Source organism: Gobio gobio (genome assembly GCF_949357685.1).
Source record: "Gobio gobio genome assembly, chromosome: 1".
Classification (NCBI taxonomy): domain Eukaryota; kingdom Metazoa; phylum Chordata; class Actinopteri; order Cypriniformes; family Gobionidae; genus Gobio; species Gobio gobio.
In genome coordinates this window covers 59,791,430-59,815,404 of record NC_137097.1, presented here as the reverse complement: position 1 = coordinate 59,815,404, position 23,975 = coordinate 59,791,430, and the positions used below count along the sequence as shown (strand labels likewise).

Here is a 23,975-nt window from a genome sequence, read left to right as displayed (position 1 = left end):
GCAAGAGGTAGAAGTTATTATGCTGCGTTCACACCAAACGCGAATAGAGCGTCAAAATCGCGTCTACCTCGTTTAGTTGGACGCTTGAACATTTTGAATCCATTCGCGCGTCCACAGCGAATTGGAACCGCGTATAAATCGAGCGTTTGAAGCGAAATAGACGCGCGTTCAAGGCGCTCCAGGAGAAGTGCCTCTTTTCATTTTCATTAAAAATATATATTAAACATTAATAACCACACAAATGTGGTCCAGGCAACTCCTACATTATCTTCACTGCATGTATATTTAAATATCCTTAAAAAATAAAGTTATGAAACTTCTCTTTGCCCTCAGTCAAAACGATTTGGCAGGCAACAAATTGTAGATTCATGACACCAAAGATCGCCCGTTAGATCCACACAAGACGAACCACTACAGGACATCAGAGCCATGCGCAAACGTCAGCTCTCGCCGGGGTTAATGAGCGCTGAGCGCCCGGTGACTGCCTGGATCTCACAACTCCAAAAACACAAGATCATTTTTTTAAATAGGCGCTCTCTTTATAAATAAACCACAGATTTGAGCTCTAAACAACTACATTCCCACCTGAAAAAGTCTTAAAACTACATTTTGTAACAAAATAGTTGTATTTTTAAATTATGCATGGTTTCTCATCACGTCACTTTACCACGTGACCGCAGCAAGCAGGCTCCTGATTGGTTAACGTGGCGCGAATTGACGCCAAAGTTCAGATTTTTCAACTCGGGCGTCAAGACGCGAATTAGCTTCAAACGCGTGAATGCACAAAAAGCACCACTCGCGTATCGCCCAAGACGCTCAATTGAGCGAATTAGGCGGAATCGCGTCCATCACGCCGCGCGAAACGCATCTATCACGCCACAGGACCTCCAGACGCGCGTCAACACGCCTTTCCATTGACTTAACATTGAAATCACTTGCGCCAGACGCTCTATTCGCGTTTGGTGTGAACGCAGCATTAGGCAGCGCCGACGCCACGTGACAGTGACGTATGTCAACAAAGTGCCGCGAGAGCGATTCGAGAGCAGCCGGCTAATACAGCCGGTGCAGTTTCTCTAGAGCGGCTGCACGGACTCTGATGATGACAAAGCTGTTCCACGACTGGCCGGATTCACCGCATGACAGCGATCACGTGTGTTTCGTATTTATTCTAAAACCTTCAGGTCCACTAATGCACACAAATCAGTTTTTTATAACAGTAAAACCTCCTTTCATGTAGTCGTGATGTTATATTTATCAAAATAAAACTGATAAAAAACGTAGACCTCATTTCATTGATAGTGTAGGCTTTTATGTTGAACTTTATTCTACAAACACACGCTGTATTAAGCAGTGCGTAAAGTATTACATGACAATAATGTCTCTGAAACATCCGTGTATTGCCAAATATTGCATTTATTTCACTTGAGCTGTGATAAAGTATGTAAACACAGCGAGAGCGTCATTACGGGACGCAGAAAGTGTCCGACTTCACGTCTCCGTTTGCAGCTCCTCCCCGCACGCGGCTACTCTCGCCGATCGGTTGCATCCAGCCGCAGCCGATGTCGAACACGCCTATTTTGATCAAAGAAAATTTTTAAAAAAAGAAGAATTGTCCCACTTTGATTTCATGGCAGGGCTGTAACCACCACAGGAATTGAGGGGGACAAGTCCCCCCAAATAATTGGAAATTACCAACTTGCTTTTCAACTGGTCTGCCTCGTCTATCAATATCAAAATGACGACCAATCAGATCAAAGAAGGCGGGGCTTAATGTTCACTGAAGATGAGTGTGAATTCCAACAGCAAGCTTTTAGTTTGTCCTGTAAAAAAGGGTGCGTGACATTTTATAGTCGACAACTGTTTAGTATGGATAAGTTTAACAAACCACAGTAACATGTGATGCAAACTACTCAACTTTTGTAATGTAATTTTGCCATTTTTAATTGAAAATATGCAAATGATGTCCTTCATATCTGAATGTGCCTAGACAATAATTTTTTGACATATTAGACATACTAACAAGGATGAATGTGTGCATGTTTTTAAGTAAAATATTATTTGTAAAGAGTTTAAATGGATTACTACTTCACAATATGTAGGCCTACCTCTTTTACTTTATTCTTTATTCTCTAAAATCCATTTTAATTCTTTAATTATTTAATTTCTTTACATAAAAAGACACCCCCAACAAAAAAAGCTTTCCTCTCCTAATCAAAGCAATGATCTTGAAAATATGTGTTTTTGATAAGAACTGTGAGGCACACATTCCAAAACATATTTATCCTTGCGGAAAACATATTTATCTGTGCTTTGGTGAGCGGCTAGAAGAGGAGCTAAACGCCTTGTGCTTCTCAGAACAAAGGATGAGTGGGATCTGATCGCTTATGAAATAGGGAGATAGATGACCTAGACACAAAGGTTCTGATGTCTGTGACAGACACACTCCTTCATGGAGTATATTATGACATTTCAGCTCCGGTGCTCCTCACAGATTTGACTGATGGATGCAGGGACCACTGCAGTCAACAGATTGGCAAGCCATCTGCCACAGCGAATTGACACGCTCGAGACGTACACAACACTTCCTGTCGCGATCTTCAGTGTAAGAAAGGCACAAACAAAAACCGCTGGAAGTGTGGCAATGAATAGCTCGAAGTTGTATAGCCTGGATTTTCACGTTGTGGGTTTTGAATATATTAAGATAAAGGATAGAAATTAGTTTTGTGCGTAATCTCTAAAGTACACGGGCCAACAAAAAAACGGGTCAGTGCAGAAACCAACATTGTTTGCTCAAGACTTTCAAAACGTAATGCGTTTGCATTGATGTGCAAATTAGGCTATATGTTTTCATATCTCTACTTCCTCTTGGCCTTTTAAATATGCATCAATCCTAACAAACCTAAACAATAACCTGGCACATTTAAAAGGAAGCAAACACAAAGTATTTTATTCTGTGTAAAAACACATCCCCAAGTCCCAATAAAAAGTCTTTCCATATCTAAGGTGTTCTGTCAAACCACAGATTTCTCCTTGTTTTAGTGAGCAGCAGCAGATCCGAGAGCCTCTTCAATGGTGTTTACAATCACAGTGGAAAATTGGTTTACCGTCAGAGTTGTTGTCTGCAAGTGACGCCACTCTGAGAGGAACCCCCACCAACACCACATAAAGCAGCAAAATGTCTGCTTGTCAGGGCCCCAACTGAAATTTCCACTGCGCTGCTCGTGACACACTCTCTCCAGGATTTATCCTCTTTTCGAGCCCTTTTTACTGTTTTTCGCTTCTCATTTCGACAGCAAAAAAGGTGTCGGTTTCTATCTGAAGCACATGCGCGTGAAGAGAACAGAAACGCTGCTTTTTAAAATCCTTTTATTACATAAAACACTCCATGCAAAGTTGTATCAACTGAGAAGTACATTCCTGTGTCCGTTTATGAAACAATATGTACAAAAAGAATTAAAATCAGGGCTTGGGAGTAGGATATAACACATATTTGGAATAATATTTTATACATAATAGTGACAAATTTGTGTGTTTTTTCCAAATTTCATACCACTCAAAACTAGGATGTGCACCCCTGGATAAGTAACATATACAAACATTAACTAAAAAACATACTGTCTTCTAGATAGTAGACATTGCTGGCATCACTCAATGGCATTATATTATATATCATTATATACACATCTGTATGCTGTATGTTTAAAATCACAGGGGTCATTGTAAGGCTAGTTGACATCAATCATTCAATATTACGCTTTATTTTAAGGTGTCTTTGTTACACTGTAATTCTACATTTAAGTACCGAGTAACTACATGTACGAATTAGGGTTAGGTTTGGTTTAGTTGCATGTAATTTATTGTTATTACTATAGTAAGTACATGTAACATATGTAACAATGACACTGTAAAATAGTGTTACCTATAAATCTTTTATAATTATTACACAAAGGTTTTAATGACTTAAAAAAACAACACCTAAAATATACATTTTCCCTTATATATTCACATTCGTTTGAACCGAAAATGTACATTCAAAATCCCTATCCATAAGTCATGGTGTGTCTAAATGGCAAGCGGTAAATCGTCGGTAAAGACGGCACATGGATAAGATAAGGTTTACAACAGAAATAGCTCTCGCTGTGATAACATCTCACTTCAGGACGTCATCGACAGCTTAAACAGACTCCAAAATAATGCCAACATAAAAGCTGCAAATTACAGTTAAGAGCTCAAAATGTAAATATACATATAATGCCATTGAACTACAGTATGCTCAAAACCATGGCAAGTATTTAGGTAGCAGCTGAAATGGGCACAGAGATAAGCCACGTGTGTGTTATCTGTGTAAAGGCCAACTTAGAAAACAGATTACACAATGGCAGTGTATTCAAAATAAATATAGAAGTGACAAATTAACTCTATTAATGTATGTAATGTGCCTACAAAGATTAAAAGTGCATACCGTATTTTGCAACAATTATTGCATCCGATTCAATTTACAGTTCTACACAAATCAGAAGTAAAACGCAGTGGGCAGCACTATATTGAGCATTTCAGGTGGATGATGGGAAGGGTAATGTTTTATTGACAACAGCTTCGCTTCAGGAGAATAATACATAAGAAGCTCAGGATGAGAACATTTCCACTGCTTACTATGTGAACCTTAGGTGCATCACGTGGTACCGTTCCTCGTCCGTGTGTTTTGACAGCAGAGAGAGAATCACACCTCACCAAGTTTGACAGAGTCACTTCCTGTTCACAACCCTGCGCTGCATGCACACGTTCCACCAGAGCTGCAAACAGACAAGAGTTTTGGGGCTTCCGTCATCAGGCTACAGCAGGTCCTGCTCCACCCAGACCGTCTTCTTCTGCTCCTCCAAAATCTTGTCCTTGACGATCTTGACGAGATCCTCTACTCCACCCCATGAGTCAGGCTCCACGCCCACGTACAAGCACGGCAATGTCTCCAGCTCCTTCTCCTTTGAGCGACACATCTTCAAGAACTCCTCCTCAGAGTCCACCTTCAGAGGGAGCCTTCTGCTCCAAGAGAGGATCACAAACAATTACTAAATGCTATAAAGGATCGTTTGCCCATGAATAATGAAAAATCAATCAACATGCATCGAAGAGACCTTGAAAGACCGCTTGCCTTAATTTTTTGATGTTCCTTTCGCAGATTTTGATGAAGATCACGATGGGGTAGATCTCTCTCCTCAACAGGTCTTTCACACAGCTCAGATCCGCTTCCAGAAGACAGTGCTTATTCTAAGAAGCAAAAAAAGACGGATTGAATTTGTTTAAATACGCTTGCATTTTGTTCCATTTATGTTAGCTATTAAAGCCGCTACCAACGATCAATATAAACTATATTCTAAATATGAATTTATTATTTGAGAAAAGAGAATTGAGAATTGAAGAGAGAATCGAAAGCTCATCCAGTGAGGTGTCAGTTCTCCCTTTTGGCCCGTTTTTGGGCACACCCCTCGAACAAGATTTGCAGTGGAAAATTAGACTCATCTCCTGACACATTAGCAAGTGAAAAACAATATGCTTCCTCTCATCTAACCACCTGATAAAACCCCAACAAGCAGATTGCATCTGCAGCCATCAGGAGCCGTCTGTCTCCTACATACTACTGCTGATTCCCCTCTCCGTCACATAAAGCACAATGAGACTTGTGTGTGATTGCCATATGTGATGCGCTCGATGTGTGCGCGTCGCTTACTGTTTACATGTAAAAGCCTAAATTAAATCTGTTTATCAAATAAAAGCGATCCTATCTCTTCACAAGCCTTGGATTAAAGCACTCAATTTATATTGATTTCTTTTATGACAACCTTTTTGGATCTTCGAAATATTGTTACCTGGACAGAAACCTTTCAGATTTCATTACAAATATCTTAAAGGAACACTCCACTTTTTTTGAAAATAGGCTCATTTTACAAGTCCCCGAGAGGTAAATAGTTGAGTTTTACCGTTTTTGAATCCATTCAGCCGATCTTTGTATCTGGGGGTAGCACTTTTAGCATAGCTTAGCATACATCATTGATTCTGATCAGTCCATTAGCATCTCATTCAAAAAAGGACACTTTCAATATATTTCCTATTTAAAACTTGACTCTTCTACAGTTACATCGTGTGCTAAGACCAACTGAAAATTAAAAGTTGCGATTTTCTACACCTATATGGCTAGGAACTACGTTCTCATTCCTGCGTAATAGTCGCGGATCTTCACGGCCGTACCATGGCTGCAGCAGCACAATGATATTACGCAACGCCTGAAAGTAGCCCCCAGCTAGGTAACTTTCAATGTGACCGGCACTAAGTTCATGTAGTTGCAGAGAAAGTTTCAGGCTTGCAGCCGACAAATTGTGTTGTGGATTTACCTGTGTGATTAGCCATGGTTCTGTGTGTTGTAAAGGGCTGTGACTGTAAGTCGAAGGTGTAACTACCACCATGTTTCACAGAATACCAACGAATCATTGCGCCGCTGCAGCCATGGTACGGCCGCGAAGATCCGCGACTATTACGCAGGAATGAGAACGTAGTTCCTAGCCATATAGGTGTAGAAATTCGCAACTTTTCATTTTCAGTTGGTCTTAGCACACGATGTAACTGTAGAAGAGTCAAGTTTTAAATATGAAAAATATTGAAAGTGTCTTTGGTCATTTTTTGAATGAGATGCTAATGGCCTGTTTAGAATCAATGATGTATGCTAAGCTATGCTAAAAGTGCTACCGCCAGATACAAAGATCGGCTGAATGGATTCAAAAACGGTAAAACTCAACTATTTAACTCTAGGGGACTTGTAAAATGAGCTTATTTTCAAAAAAAGTGGAGTGTTCCTTTAATTTAAGTAATCTCATCCGCCATTCACTGCCATTATAAAGCTTGGAAGAGCCAGGACATTTTTTTAATATAACTTTGATTGTATTTGTCTGAAAGAAGAATGTCATATATACGCCTAGGATGGCTTGAGGGTGAGTAAATCATGGGCTAATTTTCATTTTTGGGCGAACCAACCCTTTAAATAATAGTTAAGCTCAATTTTACACCTGGATTAAGTAATGTTTCACACTTGTCATTTGGGAAACACTTCTTACTTTTGAAAAGTTTGTCATTCCAAACCCATAAGAAACACTTCTTATGTGTGAAACATTACTTAATCCAGGTGTAAAATTCACCCTCAAGCCATCGTAGGTGTATATGACATTCTTCTTTCAGACGAATACAATCGGAGTTACATTAAAAAATGTCCTGGCTCTTCAAAGCTTTATAATGGCAGTGAATGGAGGATGAGATTTTGAAGCCTGAAAAAAGCGCATCCATCCATCACGAAAGTAATTCATACAACTCCAGGGGGTTAATAAAGGCCTTCTGAAGTGAAGCGATGTGTTTGTGTAAGAAAAATATAGATTTTTAAAACTTTATAAACTAAAATAACTAGCTTCCGGCAGTGTGGGGCACGTTACTTTAAAAAAGTAATTAGTTATAGTTACTAGTTACTTCTTACAAATAGTAACTGAGTTACATTATTATAAAAGTAACTAATTACCAGAGAAAGTGTTACTTTTTTTCTTTTCTTCAAATGTTCAAATATGTCAAATAACTTGGATGCCCCCAATATTAAATATGTTAAATGAATGCATTGGACACTAAATAGAATAAATTATTATTATAAAACATTGTACATTAATGTACACTATTGTAATGTTGCCGTGGGACAATGTGAGAGACACCTATCAAATTCAATACATTATCGTAAATATTATCAGTAGACCTAATATAGTGTAAATATTATCAGTACTATACTACTCCTTTGGCAGTGGAGCTCACGTTATCACCTGGGTTTTTAGCCACTAATGTTGTGGTGGCATGTGATAATGTGAGGCGCTTCATTAGATTAGAATTACTTGCCACCAACGTGGAGAGACTCTTTCTTCTTGTGTATAAGTTGCACGTAACATAAACATTCTTACCTTTCACCTCAACGAGGGAAAAGTAGTGCTTATACTTCCAGTTTGCGAAAGCTACCTTTGAAGTCGTTGGACGTGCGCGCGTGTGTGTGTGTCATAGGTGTGTGTGTGAACTCAACCTATCAACCTCAAACCTACCCACCAATCATCACCAGTTATGTGTACCACTACACAACACGCACGCCCGCACGCACACACACCAACCAGAGAAAAAAACATTGCAGGTCCGACTGACAGAGAGAGAGCCTGTTTGGATGAAAACCGCTTCAGTGAGCTCAATTATAGTATCGCCGCATTTTATTCTCAGTAACGCTAAAGGCGTTGTAACCGGAGAAACAGTCGTTCGTTTGATTACTCGTTACTGAAAAAAATTATTCCGTTAGTAACGCCGTATATCTATAACGCCGTTATTCCCATCACTGGCTTCCGGCAGACGGCCGTACAGAAAGAGCCTTGAACCCTTGAACTGATGCCTGAAGCGCAGAGGATAGAGCAAAACAAAACACCGGTCACGAATTAGAAGTCTAAAACAAGAATTTTTATAAAGAAATGTCGGAGGATTTAAAGGAGCTTGAGTTTGGCGCGAGAGGCATCAAAGTTTACGCTGTTCCTACATCGCATCAGGGGTTAATCTTTTAACAGAAGTCGACTTGCATACCAGAAGTTAGTTATTTTAGTCTATAATATTTTAAAATATGGATATGTTCTTACAAAAACCCATTGTTCAGCTTCAGAAGGCCTTTATTAACCCCCTGGAGTCATGTGTGGATTACTTTTAGCATCATTCACTAGTCTGCCATTATAAAGCTTGAAAGAGCAATGATATTTTTTAATATAACTCTGATTGTATTCGTCTGAAAGAAGAGCGTCATATACACCTAGGATGGCTTGAGGGTGAGTAAATCATAGGAAAATTGTTATTTTTTGGGTGAGCTATCGCTTTAAGAAGTTGAGCCAGGGCTAGGTGTAGTGTGAAAATCCCATTAGTGTCTTTAGGAAAGGGTTAAGCTCTCACCAAGAGGAAGCACTTCTAAATGATACTGTTTGGCAAAACAGCAAACACATACATATCTGAAAAGCTTCTTGAGTAAGCAGAAGACATGACAGCACATAAAAGCAAAAACATAATTTAGCCATTATTAAATTCTTCTGAAAAGAACATTTATTACTGTACCTTGAAGGCAACTGCTTCGATATTTTCTGGGGTGATGCATTCATATGTGCCTGCCTGCTTTTCTTTGGAATAAATGATGGGCTCTATCTTCTGTTTCATGAGGAATTCATCTTTTGTCAAAATGTCTGGAAAGAAGATGAATTAATAGCTCTTGTAAGCAGGCATGTCAAGGAAAACATTGCTTGTAGGTATGACAATCGTAAGGTTTTTAAACAGTGTGGATTGGATTTGATTACTCTTAACAATTCCAGTTCCGTAAATGCAAAATAATTCATCATTTACGTAACACTTAACACATATAAAGCATTTATTAATCTTTGTAAACGTTAATTTCAATATTTGCTAATACATTATTAAAATCTTGTTAACATGAACAAACCATGAACAGCTGGATTTTTATTAACTAACGTTAACAACTATGAACAAATACAGTAAAAAATGTATTGCTCATGGGAGTTAATACATTAACTAATGTTAACAAATGAAACCTTATTGTAAAGTGTAACCATTATTTATGATTATTTTGGTACTTTTGAAGAAGCACCATTACAATTAAACTCTGCTGTGGTGCTAGCAACGCCAAGGTCATGAGTTCGATTCCCAGGGAAAGCAAGAACTGACCAAATGTAAAATGTGTACCTTGAATGCAATGCAAGTTGCTTTGAATAAAAGCATCTGCCAAATGCATAAATGTAAATGTAATGTGTATCATATTTCGATTAAACAAACATTAAATTAAGAACTCATCCAGACTGATTTGTGAGTCTTTTCGACTAATTCATTTAAAGACCAGACTCAATTCAATTCTTTCAGGGATTGAATACAGATTCTCACAATCTCTGAAGTTGAAACTATTTCTTTTGCGCTGCAGAGTCAGTATAGCGCAAAAAAAAACAGCGTCAGAATTTATGAATGCAGATTTTGAATATCGAATATGAAATTGAATATCATCAAATTCATGTGGTTTCTTGAATCTTGATTCCCAATTAAAGATAGCCTGTCAATGGGTTAAACCATTTTTTTTCCCTTTTTTGCTGTTGTTTTTTTTAGACCAATACGTTTTTGGTTCTTAGATATCGGCTGCTGTCCGTAACTTTTTTTCTGTTCAAGAATTACAAAAATTCTACAATGTACAATCCATTTTCCAAACCGTGTTTTTGTCTTGCCCTGAATCCTTATGGTACACTTATAATAAGTGTTTATATTGGGACTATCTCAGACCGGTCTGGTAGGAACCGTTGCGGAGGAGCACAGTCCGTGCGTGACTCGCCATAGACATGAACAGAGAGAAGTAGCTCCGGCTGCAATGTTCTTCCGCAAGACACGTGCAGTTCTGTTTATTAACCGCTAGAGCGCAAAAAGTTACGGACTGCAGCTTTAAACAATAAATGGTGCCATCTAATGATGAGTTTTTAAAAATAACAACCAAAAATGCCGTTACACCTCTGTGCGTTACACAGGTAACTCGCATTAATTACTTTAATATGCAAGTCTCGTAATGCAGGCAGTTCACCTTCAGATTAATGAATGATTTAGTTAGTTTAGTAAACAGAAAAGACAAACAAAAACAAATAAATGCATATAGTCCTGCATATCGGTTAAAGGACAACTCCGGTGAAAAATGAACCTAGGGGTAATTAACACATGGTTACCGAGTAGATCGTTCTCTGGGATGCGTTTTCATGAAAATCGAATGTAAAGAGTTTTATCTCTAAAAACAGATTAGCTTATAACGCTAGTCTATGGGGCATAGAATAAGTCAAATTAAATCGCTAGTTAATACCACTAACAAGGCTCAAAATAGCCTCGCACTAACACGGTAGCATAATGAGGGTCCCTACATGCAAACCGAAGCATTGAGAGTTTTGTAAGTGTACAAACACAGTTTAATAAGAAGATACGTTATAAAGACAGTACATTACGCGTATACAGACAGGAGCCATCTTGGAAAACAGTCTCGACAAGTCGAGCCACGAACGCTATGCTAAGTGATGAACTGTGACTTGGAATCTCATATGATCCGTTGTTTCCGGAAGAAAGCACTGAACGCAACAGAGAAAATAAATAAATACAAATCATTTTTTAAAAAACTGAATGCAACAGAGACTAGTGCTTCCAAAGGATACACACTAAAGAGATGGCGGATTATTCAACCGTGGCTCGACTTGTCAAGACTGTTTTCCAAGATGGTTCCTGTCTGTATACACGTAATGTACTGTCTTTATAAAGTATCTTCTTATTAAACTGTTTGTACACTTACAAAGTTCTCAATGCTTCGGTTTGCATGTAGGGACCCTCATCATGCTACCGTGTTGGTGTGAGGCTATTTTGAGCCTTGTTAGTGGTATTAACTAGCAATTTAATTTGACTTATTCTATGCCCCATAGACTAGCGTTATAAGCTAATCTGTTTTTAGAGATAAAACTCTTTACATTCGATTTTCATGAAAACGCATCCCCGAGAATGATTTACTCGGTAGCCATGTGTTAATTACCCCTAGGTTCATTTTTCACCGGAGTTGTCCTTTAACATAAACACCATTTGTTCTCTATGCCCTGCCCTACTGAAAACCCACTCTGCTTGAATAACTGATAAGGTTCATTTCTAACTGAAACAGCTGGATTTGTCTGGTATATCTGCTGAGGTTTATTACATACATTTAAAAGCTTGTGCTAAACATGGACTCAGTGGGTTGTTGCCTGTGACATAATTGTTGAAGTCATGGAACAAATTAAAATAAGAATCCATTTATGAAGATGAATCTATCGTATACATGTAACCCGTAGTTAATAATGGCAGCCACTATTTTACTATTTTCTATTTACGGAACAATATCTCTTTCATCATCACCACCACCACAGTGTGCTGCTATAATTAGAAGGATAAACCTCTTCAGGCTATTTTTACCTGGTTTGCAGATATTGAACTCCATAGCCCCTCCAAGATTAAGGAACTTCTGGACGATGGTCTTGGCTAGGATGTTGGGGGTGAAGAGGATGGGTCTTTTGCGCTGGCATTGGTGTGGGGTCACTAGACTGTAAGGGATCAGATTCAGGCTCTTGTTTAAGTCACTCTCTGGGTCAGATGTGTCTAAAAGAATGGAAAGAATACATGGGTCAGCTTTGAAAGCAGTATAAACACTAGAAACAGACACGAGTGGCACTGTGAATAAGTACTTGTTACCATCCCTTTCAACCAATGAATTGGGCAAAAAAAGGGCAATTTCTAGCCGACAAAACTTCCTAGAGCATAATATTACCGTTTCCAATTGCACTTCCATTCATTTTCCAGTCCTGGAAAATCAAGCTTTAAAAATGTCCTAATATTTTCTGGCTTCGTTTTCAAGACAGTACAACACCTGTCTATATGCCATCCCATGCAACGATTCCTCTGAAATAAACAAGCAAAAGACAAAGATGGGCAGTCTTACCCTCAGGCCTCAGGGTTTCAAAACCGGGTCTGGAAACTGATGATGGATTTCCTCCATTGACAATGCGGACACGCTCGCTGCTGTTCATCCTCTTGTACTTGTTATCCACCCTGCTGACAAACTGACACCACGTATCTCTTTTAATCTCAGCAAGATCCCAGCCTTTTCCTATCTGCAAATAAGACCTCCGCACTATGGCAGTGGGAGCAAACTCAAAAGGATCTGTTACCTGTAATAATTGAAAGATGAAGACGCTGGCTCTGGACAGACGTGGACTAGACTTGGGGTCTGGAGAAGGTGTGGGTTCCTCAGGTTGTAGAGTGTTCTGTGAGCACAAATGGAAGAGAGAAAAATCATTAGAAGGGAGAACATGGAAAGGGAGATTTGACAGTAGAATTGATGAAAACCAAGCTTAAAAAAACCGTCTCTTTCCAAAACCATTGTGGGTATGACATCCCGGATATCAATAACGCGACATGACCATACACACAATGTATTGGGCAACACTGATCAACAACAGTGAATGTCTATACTATAAAAACTGATGTATTGTTCTTTCTGGGTGAGATTTGAGAGGTTCGAGAACTCTCCTGGCCGATTAAAGCATTTAGAAGGCATTTGCTGGAGTCTGTCTGGGGCTCTTAGGCATGGTTCGATGCGGTCAGGTAACTATAATTCTTAGCTATAGGTCAGGTAACTATAATTCTTCTTCTTTATGCGGTCAGAGTAGCTACACTTAGATGTCAACCAACATGGTCAGAGGTGATAATAGAGGAGGTGGAATAATTTTGCTGGTGTCAGGGACACTTGGTATAACTTAAAGGATTAGTTCACTTTTCAATAAACTTTTGCTGATAATTTACTCACCCCCATGTCATCCAAGATGTCCATGTCTGTCTTTCTGCAGTCGAAAAGAAATTAAGATTTTTGATTTTTCTCCATATAATGGACTTCAATGGGCTCCAAACGGTTCAAGTTCCAAATGACAGTTTCAGTACAGCTTCAAAGGGCTTTAAATGATACCAAACGATACCAGACAATGAATAAGGGTCTTATCTAGCGAAACGATCAGTTTCTGCAAGAAACTGAGCAGTATTTTTTTTTTACCTCTGATCAGACGAATGTGATCATCTCTGAGCTCAGCCATAACTTCCGCTAAGTGAGGTCAAAATACGAGTGTGGTCATAGATATATCGATCGTAGATGCCTCATTCTATTGATCCGTGCAAGCGCTAATGAGGTACCTACGTATAAATCTATGATCACGCTCGTATTTTGGCCTCACTTAGCGGAAGTTATGGCTGAGCTCAGAGATGATCACGTTCGTCTGATAAGAGGTAAAATAATAGCATAAATACTGCTCGGTGTCTCGCAGAAACGTATCGTTTCGCTAGATAAGACCCTTAGTCATCGTCTGGTATCGTTTGGTATCATTTAAAGCTGCACTGAAACTGTCATTTGGACTTTGAACCGTTTGGAGCCCATTGAAGTCCATTATATGGAGAAAAATCCTGGAATGTTTTCATCAAAAATCTTAATTTCTTTTCGACTGCAGAAAGAAAGACATGGACATCTTGGGTGAGTAAATTATCAGCAAAAGTTTAATTAAAAGTGAACTAATCCTTTAAGTCAGGTGCGTAGGGGACAAGCTACCACACTAATCATAACAGAGGTGCATAATTATGACTGTTTTGGTCCAAGAAGCGTTGACTGACATTATAAATGGACTTAAAAAGGCCCGTTTACACCAAGGACAATAACAAGATAACTATAAAGTTTTAATAATCGCTGAAATAATTTTCAAAACTTTTTCCCCCATCTGATAAAAACATTGACAGCCAATCAGAATCCATCGACTTTAAAGAGCTTAGAAGATGGCAAAACTGTCGCGTGTGCTTATAATAAACAGAACGTTATCGTGCGATGTTGTGGATGCCAATATTGTTATTATAGTCATATAGCTATCATTCTTGGTGTGAACAGGCCTTTAGACCTACAGTTGACCAGTACACAAAAGATGTTTTGTCATTAGATGGACAAAAACAGTCAAAATATCTTTATGTTCCACAGAACAAAGAAAGTCATACAGGTTTGAAATGACATGAGGGTAAGTAAATGATGACAGAATTTTCCTTTATTAGGAGAACTATCCCTTTAAAATGACAAAAAGTGTTGAATATAGTCCCTTTAATTGGCATTCAAGTTCTGTCCAGTCAATTCTGACTCATCTACAAATGTAAAAAAAACCAAATGATGACATATTTCTCCAACAATCAAGAAGGAACTGACCCGGAGCCCTCTCAGAGTTTCGACTTCCTCTCGACCTCCTCGACACATCAGCTTCTGAATCTTCACCAAGAGGAGCTGCTGGGCTCTGGGGAGGAGGTGACAGCAAAGTTCGCTTAACAGCTTCTCATCACAGTCAACAGATATAAAAATGCACGCCCCCACACTCTCACCCACACACTGACAGACAATCTGCAGCAGACAATAGACGATTTTTCACACTCGATTTGAAAACTGACACTGTAATGGTCACTCTTTCTTCAGTGTCCTCACCTGGAGTAGCTTGGTATGGTGCCTCTCTCCAGGTCTTTGTCGGTGAAAGCGTCCACACGGGCGCACAACCACTCGCATTTGCCTTGGTGCATAGTGTCCAGAACATGGAGAACCTCGTCACAACGTACGTTTAGTGAGCAGCTGTCCGAATGGCTGGAGATGTTCAGATTGAGACGTATGTAGAAGGAGTCTCCAGACACCACTGTGCCATCTTCAATATCCTTCAGCAGCCGCCTGTAGCCTGGAAACAAGAAAGTGGGGTCAAAACAGGACATTTTGTGGTCTAATAGATAACACCTGAGCACAGGAGCCATTGAGGTGCTGAGAATTGAATGCAACCCAACACCACACTGAATAAGATGGTGTGTGTGTGTGTGTGTGTGTGTGTGTGTGTGTGTGTGTGTGTGTGTGTGTGTGTGTGTGTGTGTGTGTGTGTGTGTGTGTGTGTGTGTGTGTGTGTGTGTGTGTGTGTGTGTGTGTGTGTGTGTGTGTGTGTGTGTGTGTGACGGACTCGGTAGACTTTTACACCAAATCGAGGAGCACCTCATTTGATTCAGACAGGACCGTGGGCTAAAAGACCAAAGCCCTGTCTTTTCTTTAAAGTCTGCATTTGTTATTAAGCTCTTCTCAGGGAGGCGTAGGACATTTCGAAATATTGGACCCTCTAACTTCCCCTATTCACACTGAAATCTTGAAACGCTTTCCTTTTAAGAGTCAGGACTCACCATCATAGTTTGACTTGTAATGGAGATGCACCTGTCCGGTGCATCTCTGCAGGGTCCAGTGAGCTTCCTCCTTGGTACAGGTGTCCAAAGCCACACTCTGGGCTTCTCCACGGACACTGCCCTCCAGCTAGGGGAAAAATTAAACCTCTACTAATACAGTTTTTTATTATTATTTTGGTGGTAGAATACATGCATGAGTTCCCCCTCACCATTAAAAGATGGTGTCCGACTTTAACTCCGGCCTGATCTGCATCAGAGACAGGCTGGACAGAGGACACAAAAATGCCACTATCATTTCCACCAATCAGAGTGATTTCTGACAGTAGGTTTTCTCCAGAGAGAACAAGGCTCTGCACCGGCCGCACTGAGTTTCGTTGAGGGCCTGAGGTCAATGAAGGACGAAACGGTCTGGGGAGAAAAAAAAAATGGACACATGCACAGATCAAAGAGAAGTTATAATATCGATATTGAATGTGCAATATTGTAAAGTGAGATGACAGAGACAGATAAAGATTTTTCACTGCAGTGTTCAAAGAATGATTATAAATCACCTCTCCAAAGAGAATTTCCTGAAGATATTATTGACTTGCTCCAGATCATACGTGTCCATTGTCTCAGATTGGTGGGAAGACGAAGATGAATGAATGGATGAAGGCCCGTAGGAGGACAAGTCTAGGTCATGGTCATCTACAGCAAAAGAAAGAGACATTTTTACAAAGTGTATGATTCAGACAGTGAGTGGGCGAAATAAATGATTTATGCATGTTCATACCCATATCGCCATTGTCTCCACTGTCAGTATCACCAGTGTCTGAACAGGGTATTCTGAAAGACAAATAGAGCACAGTAAATTTTACTCTATAATGCCAACAACAATTCACTATGACTTTACTATTGTTACTATTGTTATTATTGTTATTGTTAACTATAGTATTTTTGTGGAAATGCATTGTAAAGAAGAAGAAGAAGTAACAATGCAGCCACAGCTAGTTCTAAAAATGTACGGCTACACTTGTGTCATGTGTGTATGTTACACTTACAACTTGCATTGAGAGTTTGGGTTCTCCTTGATCCTCCTGACAATGGATTGAGGGCCCGGAGGCTCTGGCGCAGTGGACAAGATACTGTCGTTACGGGGGCGCAGCTAAAAAAAAAAAGGAGCACATACACAAAAGTTGCCTTCTAAAAATTAAAGCTACTTTGAGAGATAAACTAATTAAAGGAAAATGAGTCATACGTTTTTATAGAAGATCTCTGCAGGAGAAATCATTGTGCTGGTACTGGTAAGACCTGTGTTTTCAGTGGCTGCAGGTTCTAACAGATCTCCATTGGTGAAAGGCACGGCTATATAATAAGAGATGAAATGAAAAGGAACCAAGCTCACAGGAAATTCTTTTTGCACATATTAACTGCAAGTTTGCATGGCATCATCGGAGCTCTTTAATAAACATTTTACCGTGGAATTGAGGACTTTTGGGCCCAGCTGCTGGCGATTTTGGTCTGTTAATCTAATAAAGGAGAATGACAGGTGTTGAGATGCAGAAATAACAGCTAATACCGGTATAATAATAACAAAGACATTCAATGAGAAACTTTCTACTCACTCTGCCCTTGAGGTTACTTCTGCGTTGGAGCTTAAACTCTGGATCATCAACAGTCTCTTCTCCAGAGTCCTCTGAAGGACCTCCAGTATTTGCATCCGGTTGCCCAAAGTGCTGAGCTATAATTAGTGGAGTAATGTCTCGTGGCAGACTCTGAGGGGGAAATATCATTCAAAAAAATCTTAAGAAATTGAATGAAGCATACTGTATGTTATGGACTACTCTTTTTTTTTACAATCACCACACAACATGTAAAATATCAGCTGACAACTGATTCGTGTTGTCAAAAATATCCATATTTCGATATTGAAATATCTGAAACAATACGATACTCCTTTTCTACAGTATCGATATCAGCTGCGCTTTCCTCTCCTCTCCGACCGACAGTGAGTTGAAACGCAACCGCCTCCTCTCATTCAGTCCGGTTAACCCTCTGAACATGGCGAACGAGTGTGCTGCTGGATTTTTCCTCATGACTGCGTACGGTTAAGTGTTGACATACAAGTGCAAAAATGAGCTCCTTTTTCCAGCTTATTAATGGTCAAATACACTCAATTCCCCCCAAAAAATGTCTCAATGCCCATCTTGGTGAGTATTAACATGAACACAGTCGTAACTAGTTCAGGAAGAATGCGTTACAGGAATCCATGCGTGCGTCAGGTCTTAAAGGGACCGCAGTTATTTATTATTCAAACTACAAAAAGACAACGATCACTTGCTGCTCTTGACTGATTAACTTGTGTAACTTTAATGAATTAATCTGTATTGAATTTTTTACAATGAAGATTATCCAATGTTATTTTAAATTTGATTACTTTGATTTTTTACATATTCAGTGTCTTACCTGAATACTGTTAGAAAAAACCTGACCTACCTGAAAAAAATAAAGCAGTCTATTTAATTTGTATTTTTATTGTATTTATTTGTGCTATTATTTGTAATTACTTTATTTGTTCTTATTTTATTACTGTTTACTCGTCTATTTAAATTCAATTTGAATCAAGCTTCCTTGTGCTGTATGTAAGCTATTGCAACACAATTAGTTAGCAAATATTTGTGAGATAATTGTAATGGTAATTGATCAACGTTTATATATGAGAAAAAGCTTTATCATATAGAGTGATCTCTCAGAATATTTTTTTTATTTCCTCCACTTTCAATAGATGGACAAAAAATTATAATTATATTAAAAATATCTATTTGACAGTATATGCTGCGATTTTTCCCCGTGGTATCGAAAATAGTGTCGAATATCGATAAAGGTAGAAATTCCAGTATCGTGACAACACTACAACTGATATGGTTTTTCAAAGTAGAAAAATCGAGAAAGAAAAAAACACTACACTTGTCAATCGGACTGATAATGTCTCACCTGATCCAAACCATTTTCCTTGGCCAGGCGTCTCAGTTTGCACTCCAGGTTGACTATCTTGGCTTCTTTGCGTACGATTTCGATTTGAAGCTCATCGCTCTTCTCTTCCAGCTCCCGTATTTGCTTGCGGTACTTGTCTTTGTCAATCAGGCATTGAGACACGAGGTGTTGAGCATCATCCCTTGACTTGAAAGCCTGCGAGACGTAGAAAGCAATACTATGTCAGTAGCTCTTAAGTAACAGGAAGTGAACTGATTTACTAGGAACACATTAGTACTCAACCTGGTCCCGCTCACGTTCCACCTCTTCCAGCTGCACCATGATTGTATTCATGCGGTTCTTGTACATTTCGCAGTCCTTCACCAACGTCGAGCACTTCAACTCAAGGTCCTCCTTCTCTTCCAGATACTGTGCATTATTAGATAAAACGGAACTCGTTTAAACCCATCAGTAGACTAAAGAGCAAAGCTGCATCATTCAACACTGTATCGCATGAACCTGAGAGGAAACCTTCTGAACTGTAAAAACGATTTAACAGCAACCGTTTGTAGGGTTTCTGTTCAGCACATTATTAATACCTACCCATCAGACCATCATTCCAGACTAAACGGTGTTATGCGGCTCAAACCCTGCTGACTGCATGTCGAAGAGACAATGCTTCATCATTTACAGAGAAAAAGCTCTGCCACGGCATAAATTTCCATTTTGCTGTAGCAGAAATTTCCATATGGCACGCCGATACTTTCAAACAAGGATAACTTTCCATGTCAATAAACAAACAAACACCAAAGATCTATTTGGGAATGTGGAAGATATTGTTTGGCTTTGACAAGCATTATGCATGTATTAAACATGAAATATTAAAAAAAATTTGCCTGAAAGTAGGCCTTCAACACTAAAATACACATTTTATGCGAGAAGTTGAACATTTGAAGAGCTCCAAAAGAGGGCTGACTGTGTTAAGAAGTCACGGCCGCCACCCCTCCCCCCCTTCCTGCTTTACCCTGAATTCTGACACTTTCACACGTCACTTCAGATGCACTTCTAATTAGAGCTGCAGCACATTGCAGAAGGGGCCACTTAGAGCAGCCAGTCCTCATCAGCCTCTGTCACTTCTCGTTCATGTGTGACAAGAAAAAAAAAAAAAAAACCTTTGCCAACACTTCATTATTTCTAGCCGTCAACTAAAAACTCTCATGCTGAGTCCATATTAAATACACTTAATGCACCATGATGCCAATGTAACATCACATTTGGCATGTTTATTTTGAGGGCATTTGAACATTCAGGATGTGACCATAACATGATCAATATGATTCCAAAAGTGAGCTGCCTACCTAGACAGCCTTTAAGGCATCATATACAGTATCATGATATAAAGACTTGTTCTAAACAGAAGCCATCAAAGTTGCGCTGCCATATAAAATGACTTTATAAAATGAATCGACTGCATCACTTGCAGATGGTAACACCTATGAATAAAGGCAACTTATATTGTATAATTAAATATGGATGCATCTTGATAACTTCTGTTCAAAGGTTTGGGGTCAGTAAGATGTTGCTCATCAAGGCTGCATTTATTTGATTAAAAAAAACAGCAATATTACGAAATATTTTTACAATGTAAAACAATAGTTTTCTATTTTAAAATGTAATTTATTCCTGTGATGTCAAAGCTGCATTTTCTGCATCATTACTCCAGTCTTCAATGTCACACGATGCTTCAGAAATCACTCTAATATGCTGATTTTCTGCTTAAGAAACATTTCTTATTATTATCAACGTCATATCATAACAGATGCGCGGCTTCATATTTTTGTGGAAAGTGTGATGCATTTTTGTTTCAGGATTCTTTGATGAACAGAAAGATCAAAAGAACAGCCTTTATTTGAAATGGAAATCTTTTGTAACATTATAAATATCTTTGCTGTCACTTTTGATTCATTTCCTGTATCCTTGTTAAAGGGGCACTTCAGTGCTGGGAAGATGAATGTGTATTGAAACTGTGTCATTTATGTAGTAGAAATGTGAAATTGTTTTTGAATTTGGTGCCTTCTAGACTGAGAAAAGAGAGAAAATGTATTTTTGTCTCATGTGGATGAAAGACAACAACTCCCAGAATGCACTTGCTTCGCTGCCCTACGAGGCCACTCCCTACACCGCCCCCAGCGTCGTTTTGATCTTCATAATAATACAATAATTTCGCTCAGTTAGAGAATAAACACTACAATTAAAAACTTAACGTGTATTTTCAATAAAGTGAGAGTGAGCCGAACGAAAGTCACAGGGCAAACGCAGCAGGAGTCAGATTTCATTCAGCACGAGAGGGAAGTAAGAGCAGAGCAGAGCTGAGGTAAGCGCGGCAGTCATTCTCGGCACGTGTCCAGTCTGGCGCGTTCTCAGATCGCATATGGAAAGCTAAACTTTAATAGGAATTCATTGAAAAGTTGAAACACTCACTTTTCTCTGCACCGCTTCGTTATGAATGCCAGAGGCCGAGCCGAGCACATTTACATTCTGTGCGTGAGATCTCTCCCCTGTGGGCGGGTTGATAACATGCGGGACTAGCTCCTTCTACTGTCTGTAGTCTATAACCTCTGGCCAAAAATTCCTCAGATGACGCAAAATGACGATATTTGCGTCATCTGAGGATTTTTTTCCAGAAATAAAATGCATAATTCTCTCGTCTCAGGGGGACATGAGGGGGGAAAGTACCATAATTCAAATCTACTACCGGGTTTCTATAGATACAAAGCTTAATGCTAAATCACTGAAGTTACCCTTTAAATAAAAGTTTTTATTTTCTTTAAATACTGACCCATACTTTTGAACAGTAGTCCATTTCAATTTGATTCTCCTTGCGAGACCTTTTTTTAAAAAACATCCATTATTTTGATCTATTTTACCCAACATTTCTATTTGCTATGCATTGTTTGGCAAGGAGCTTGAAGTTGAAATGATTAGGCTAGTCCTGACCTTGTCCCGAAGCTCCTCGGCCTGTCGGACCTCTTCGTGCAGGTTATAGAGTCTGTTGACTAACTCCTGACGATCCTCCAGAGCCTCCTGTCGGTCATGCTCCAGGATATCCAAGATGGCCTTGTCTGAATCAGGTAGAGGACCGGGCTATGCATGAAAAGAAACAAAACAAGCATTCAAAACAAATGTTAAAACTCTGCCTTTGAATAACCTTTCCCAACTGTATGCTTTTCACTGTCTTCTATTTACTGTGATGCAGAAAAGGGTCTTCACCTGTATGATGGACTGCAGGTCCTGGAGTTTGATCTTCAAGACCTCGTTCTCTCGCTCCAGCTCAAATATCTGCTCTTTCCGAGGTCGGTTTTCAATGTCATTCTTCAATTTCAGAGATTGCCTTCTCTCCATTTTGCACTCCTCCTCCACCTTGTTCAACTTGTGCTTTAGTTGGTCAATCTGGGGGAAATGGAGAGACAGCAGTGAACATTTGTATTGCACATAGTAGTCAAATAATCCATGTAAATATGAGTGACCCATCACTTTTAGTAGTAAATCTAGGAGACAAATCCTCCTGCAATGCTTTCAGAAGCCCTCTGACCTCTAACTGAAGGTCTCTGCTCCTCATCACGGCCATATTCTTCTCCTCGCTGAGCTGAGCGTACCGCATGGCCAGCTGATAGTTGTCATCCTTCACCTTTATAAGTTCATCATTATAGTTATTGCGCTCTTCTTTCATTTTATTGTAGCGCTCCTGGAAAGTCATCAGCTCCTTGTTGGCCAGCCGTAGCTTCTTGTAATCATCCTCTAGCGTGCGACATTTGGTCATGATATCCACCCGCTGCACGTCTTTAACCTTGGTCTGCTGCTGTAGCTTCATGACTTCATTCATTAAAAACTGGATGAGTCCTTCTTGGCCCTCTTCCACTACAGGCAAAGAACCAAATACAGTCAATGAAACACAACTGCACAAAAAAGTGCCATGTTATTATTAAAATGTAATGTACATATCACGGTGTATAAGTATGGTAATCATTTATCACCCTCTGATACCATTAGTGTACCATAGTACCACCACACAGTAATCTGAAAGAGGATTTATGGCAGATGCTCATCCCAGAGGGGAAGCAGGTGGAAGGCAACAAAACTTTTAAGGCATGGTCGTAGGTCTTTTATATGGGCAGCATTTTAATTTAAAAGTGTCTCACCGACTATAGTTGAACATCTGCGAGTAGGATCCTTCCCCGTGACAAGTTTGTAGAGGTCAGGGTAGTACAACTCCAGACTCTCTAGAAAAACCACATAGCCTCGCTCTCCCTTCGTGTGCAGGATATCCAACAACCGACCTGAAACAAAAACCACCGTAGCATTACTTGTTGAACTGAGAAAAGTACAATGTGGTTTTTTTTACCTGATGTGACCCTTAAAAAAATACGTCGTACATGTTAATGTGATCAGGTTGAATCATCAAACAGCAGCGGTGATATTTTTACAGGGTTGTTTACGTTACTAAAACACTAGTTATTTAGTATGAAATAAAATGAAAGCAAAATTCAAATGTTTTATATATTATTAAAGTCAGAATAAAATGGAAATTCACCCTATGCATCCTCTGAATGCATGTTAGTGATCTTATTGTGAATGATTCATTCGTGCATAGGTTTCATTTTCACCTCGTAATGCAAAATGTCAAACCTTCCAGTAAAACATCAGACTTCTCTAATCATTCAGTCTGTTTAAAGGGTTAGTTCACCCAAAAATGAAAATACGGTCATCATTTATTCACCCTCATGCCGTTACAAACCTGCAAGACTTTCGTTCATCTTCAAAACACAAATCAAGATGTTTTAAGGAAACCTTTTGAAGCGACAAAGTGGTAGTTGCGTAGGCTGTCAATGGAGGGACAGAAATCACTCAGATTTCATTTTAAAATATCTTCATTTGTGTTTCGAAGATGAACGAAAGCCTTACGGTTTGGAACAACACGAGGGTGAGTAACTGATGGCCATTTTCTTTTTCATTTTTGGGTGAACAAACCCTTTAAACGCCCCTTTCTTACAATCAACTCCATCCAATAAACAACTGATGGATAGAAACAAGTCCCTGCGCTACGTTTTTGGAAAAAAAATTGATCTTGTCATTACATAGGGCTTTGCAGTAACATTTCA

General features: G+C 39.3%; 1 protein-coding gene across 1 annotated transcript in view; it reads right to left on the bottom strand.

The window, feature by feature from the left end:
- Window positions 1-3,350: 3,350 nt before the first annotated feature.
- card11 (caspase recruitment domain family, member 11) overlaps window positions 3,351-23,975 on the bottom strand; it is a 41,233-nt gene continuing 20,608 nt past the window's right edge. Inside the window, exons 3-24 of the mRNA XM_079840643.1 lie at window positions 23,016-23,153; window positions 22,409-22,734; window positions 22,087-22,266; window positions 21,814-21,960; window positions 19,120-19,245; window positions 18,838-19,032; window positions 17,469-17,618; window positions 17,321-17,372; window positions 17,102-17,208; window positions 16,905-17,008; window positions 16,637-16,689; window positions 16,416-16,551; window positions 16,074-16,272; window positions 15,865-15,991; window positions 15,140-15,380; window positions 14,870-14,954; window positions 12,810-12,905; window positions 12,581-12,701; window positions 12,058-12,240; window positions 9,151-9,275; window positions 5,150-5,265; window positions 3,351-5,037 (exon numbers count right to left, since the gene is read on the bottom strand). Coding sequence (XP_079696769.1) covers window positions 4,833-5,037; window positions 5,150-5,265; window positions 9,151-9,275; window positions 12,058-12,240; window positions 12,581-12,701; window positions 12,810-12,905; window positions 14,870-14,954; window positions 15,140-15,380; window positions 15,865-15,991; window positions 16,074-16,272; window positions 16,416-16,551; window positions 16,637-16,689; window positions 16,905-17,008; window positions 17,102-17,208; window positions 17,321-17,372; window positions 17,469-17,618; window positions 18,838-19,032; window positions 19,120-19,245; window positions 21,814-21,960; window positions 22,087-22,266; window positions 22,409-22,734; window positions 23,016-23,153 — 3,212 coding nt within the window. The 3' untranslated portion in view covers window positions 3,351-4,832. The remainder of the gene's footprint in view (window positions 5,038-5,149; window positions 5,266-9,150; window positions 9,276-12,057; window positions 12,241-12,580; window positions 12,702-12,809; window positions 12,906-14,869; window positions 14,955-15,139; window positions 15,381-15,864; window positions 15,992-16,073; window positions 16,273-16,415; window positions 16,552-16,636; window positions 16,690-16,904; window positions 17,009-17,101; window positions 17,209-17,320; window positions 17,373-17,468; window positions 17,619-18,837; window positions 19,033-19,119; window positions 19,246-21,813; window positions 21,961-22,086; window positions 22,267-22,408; window positions 22,735-23,015; window positions 23,154-23,975) is intronic.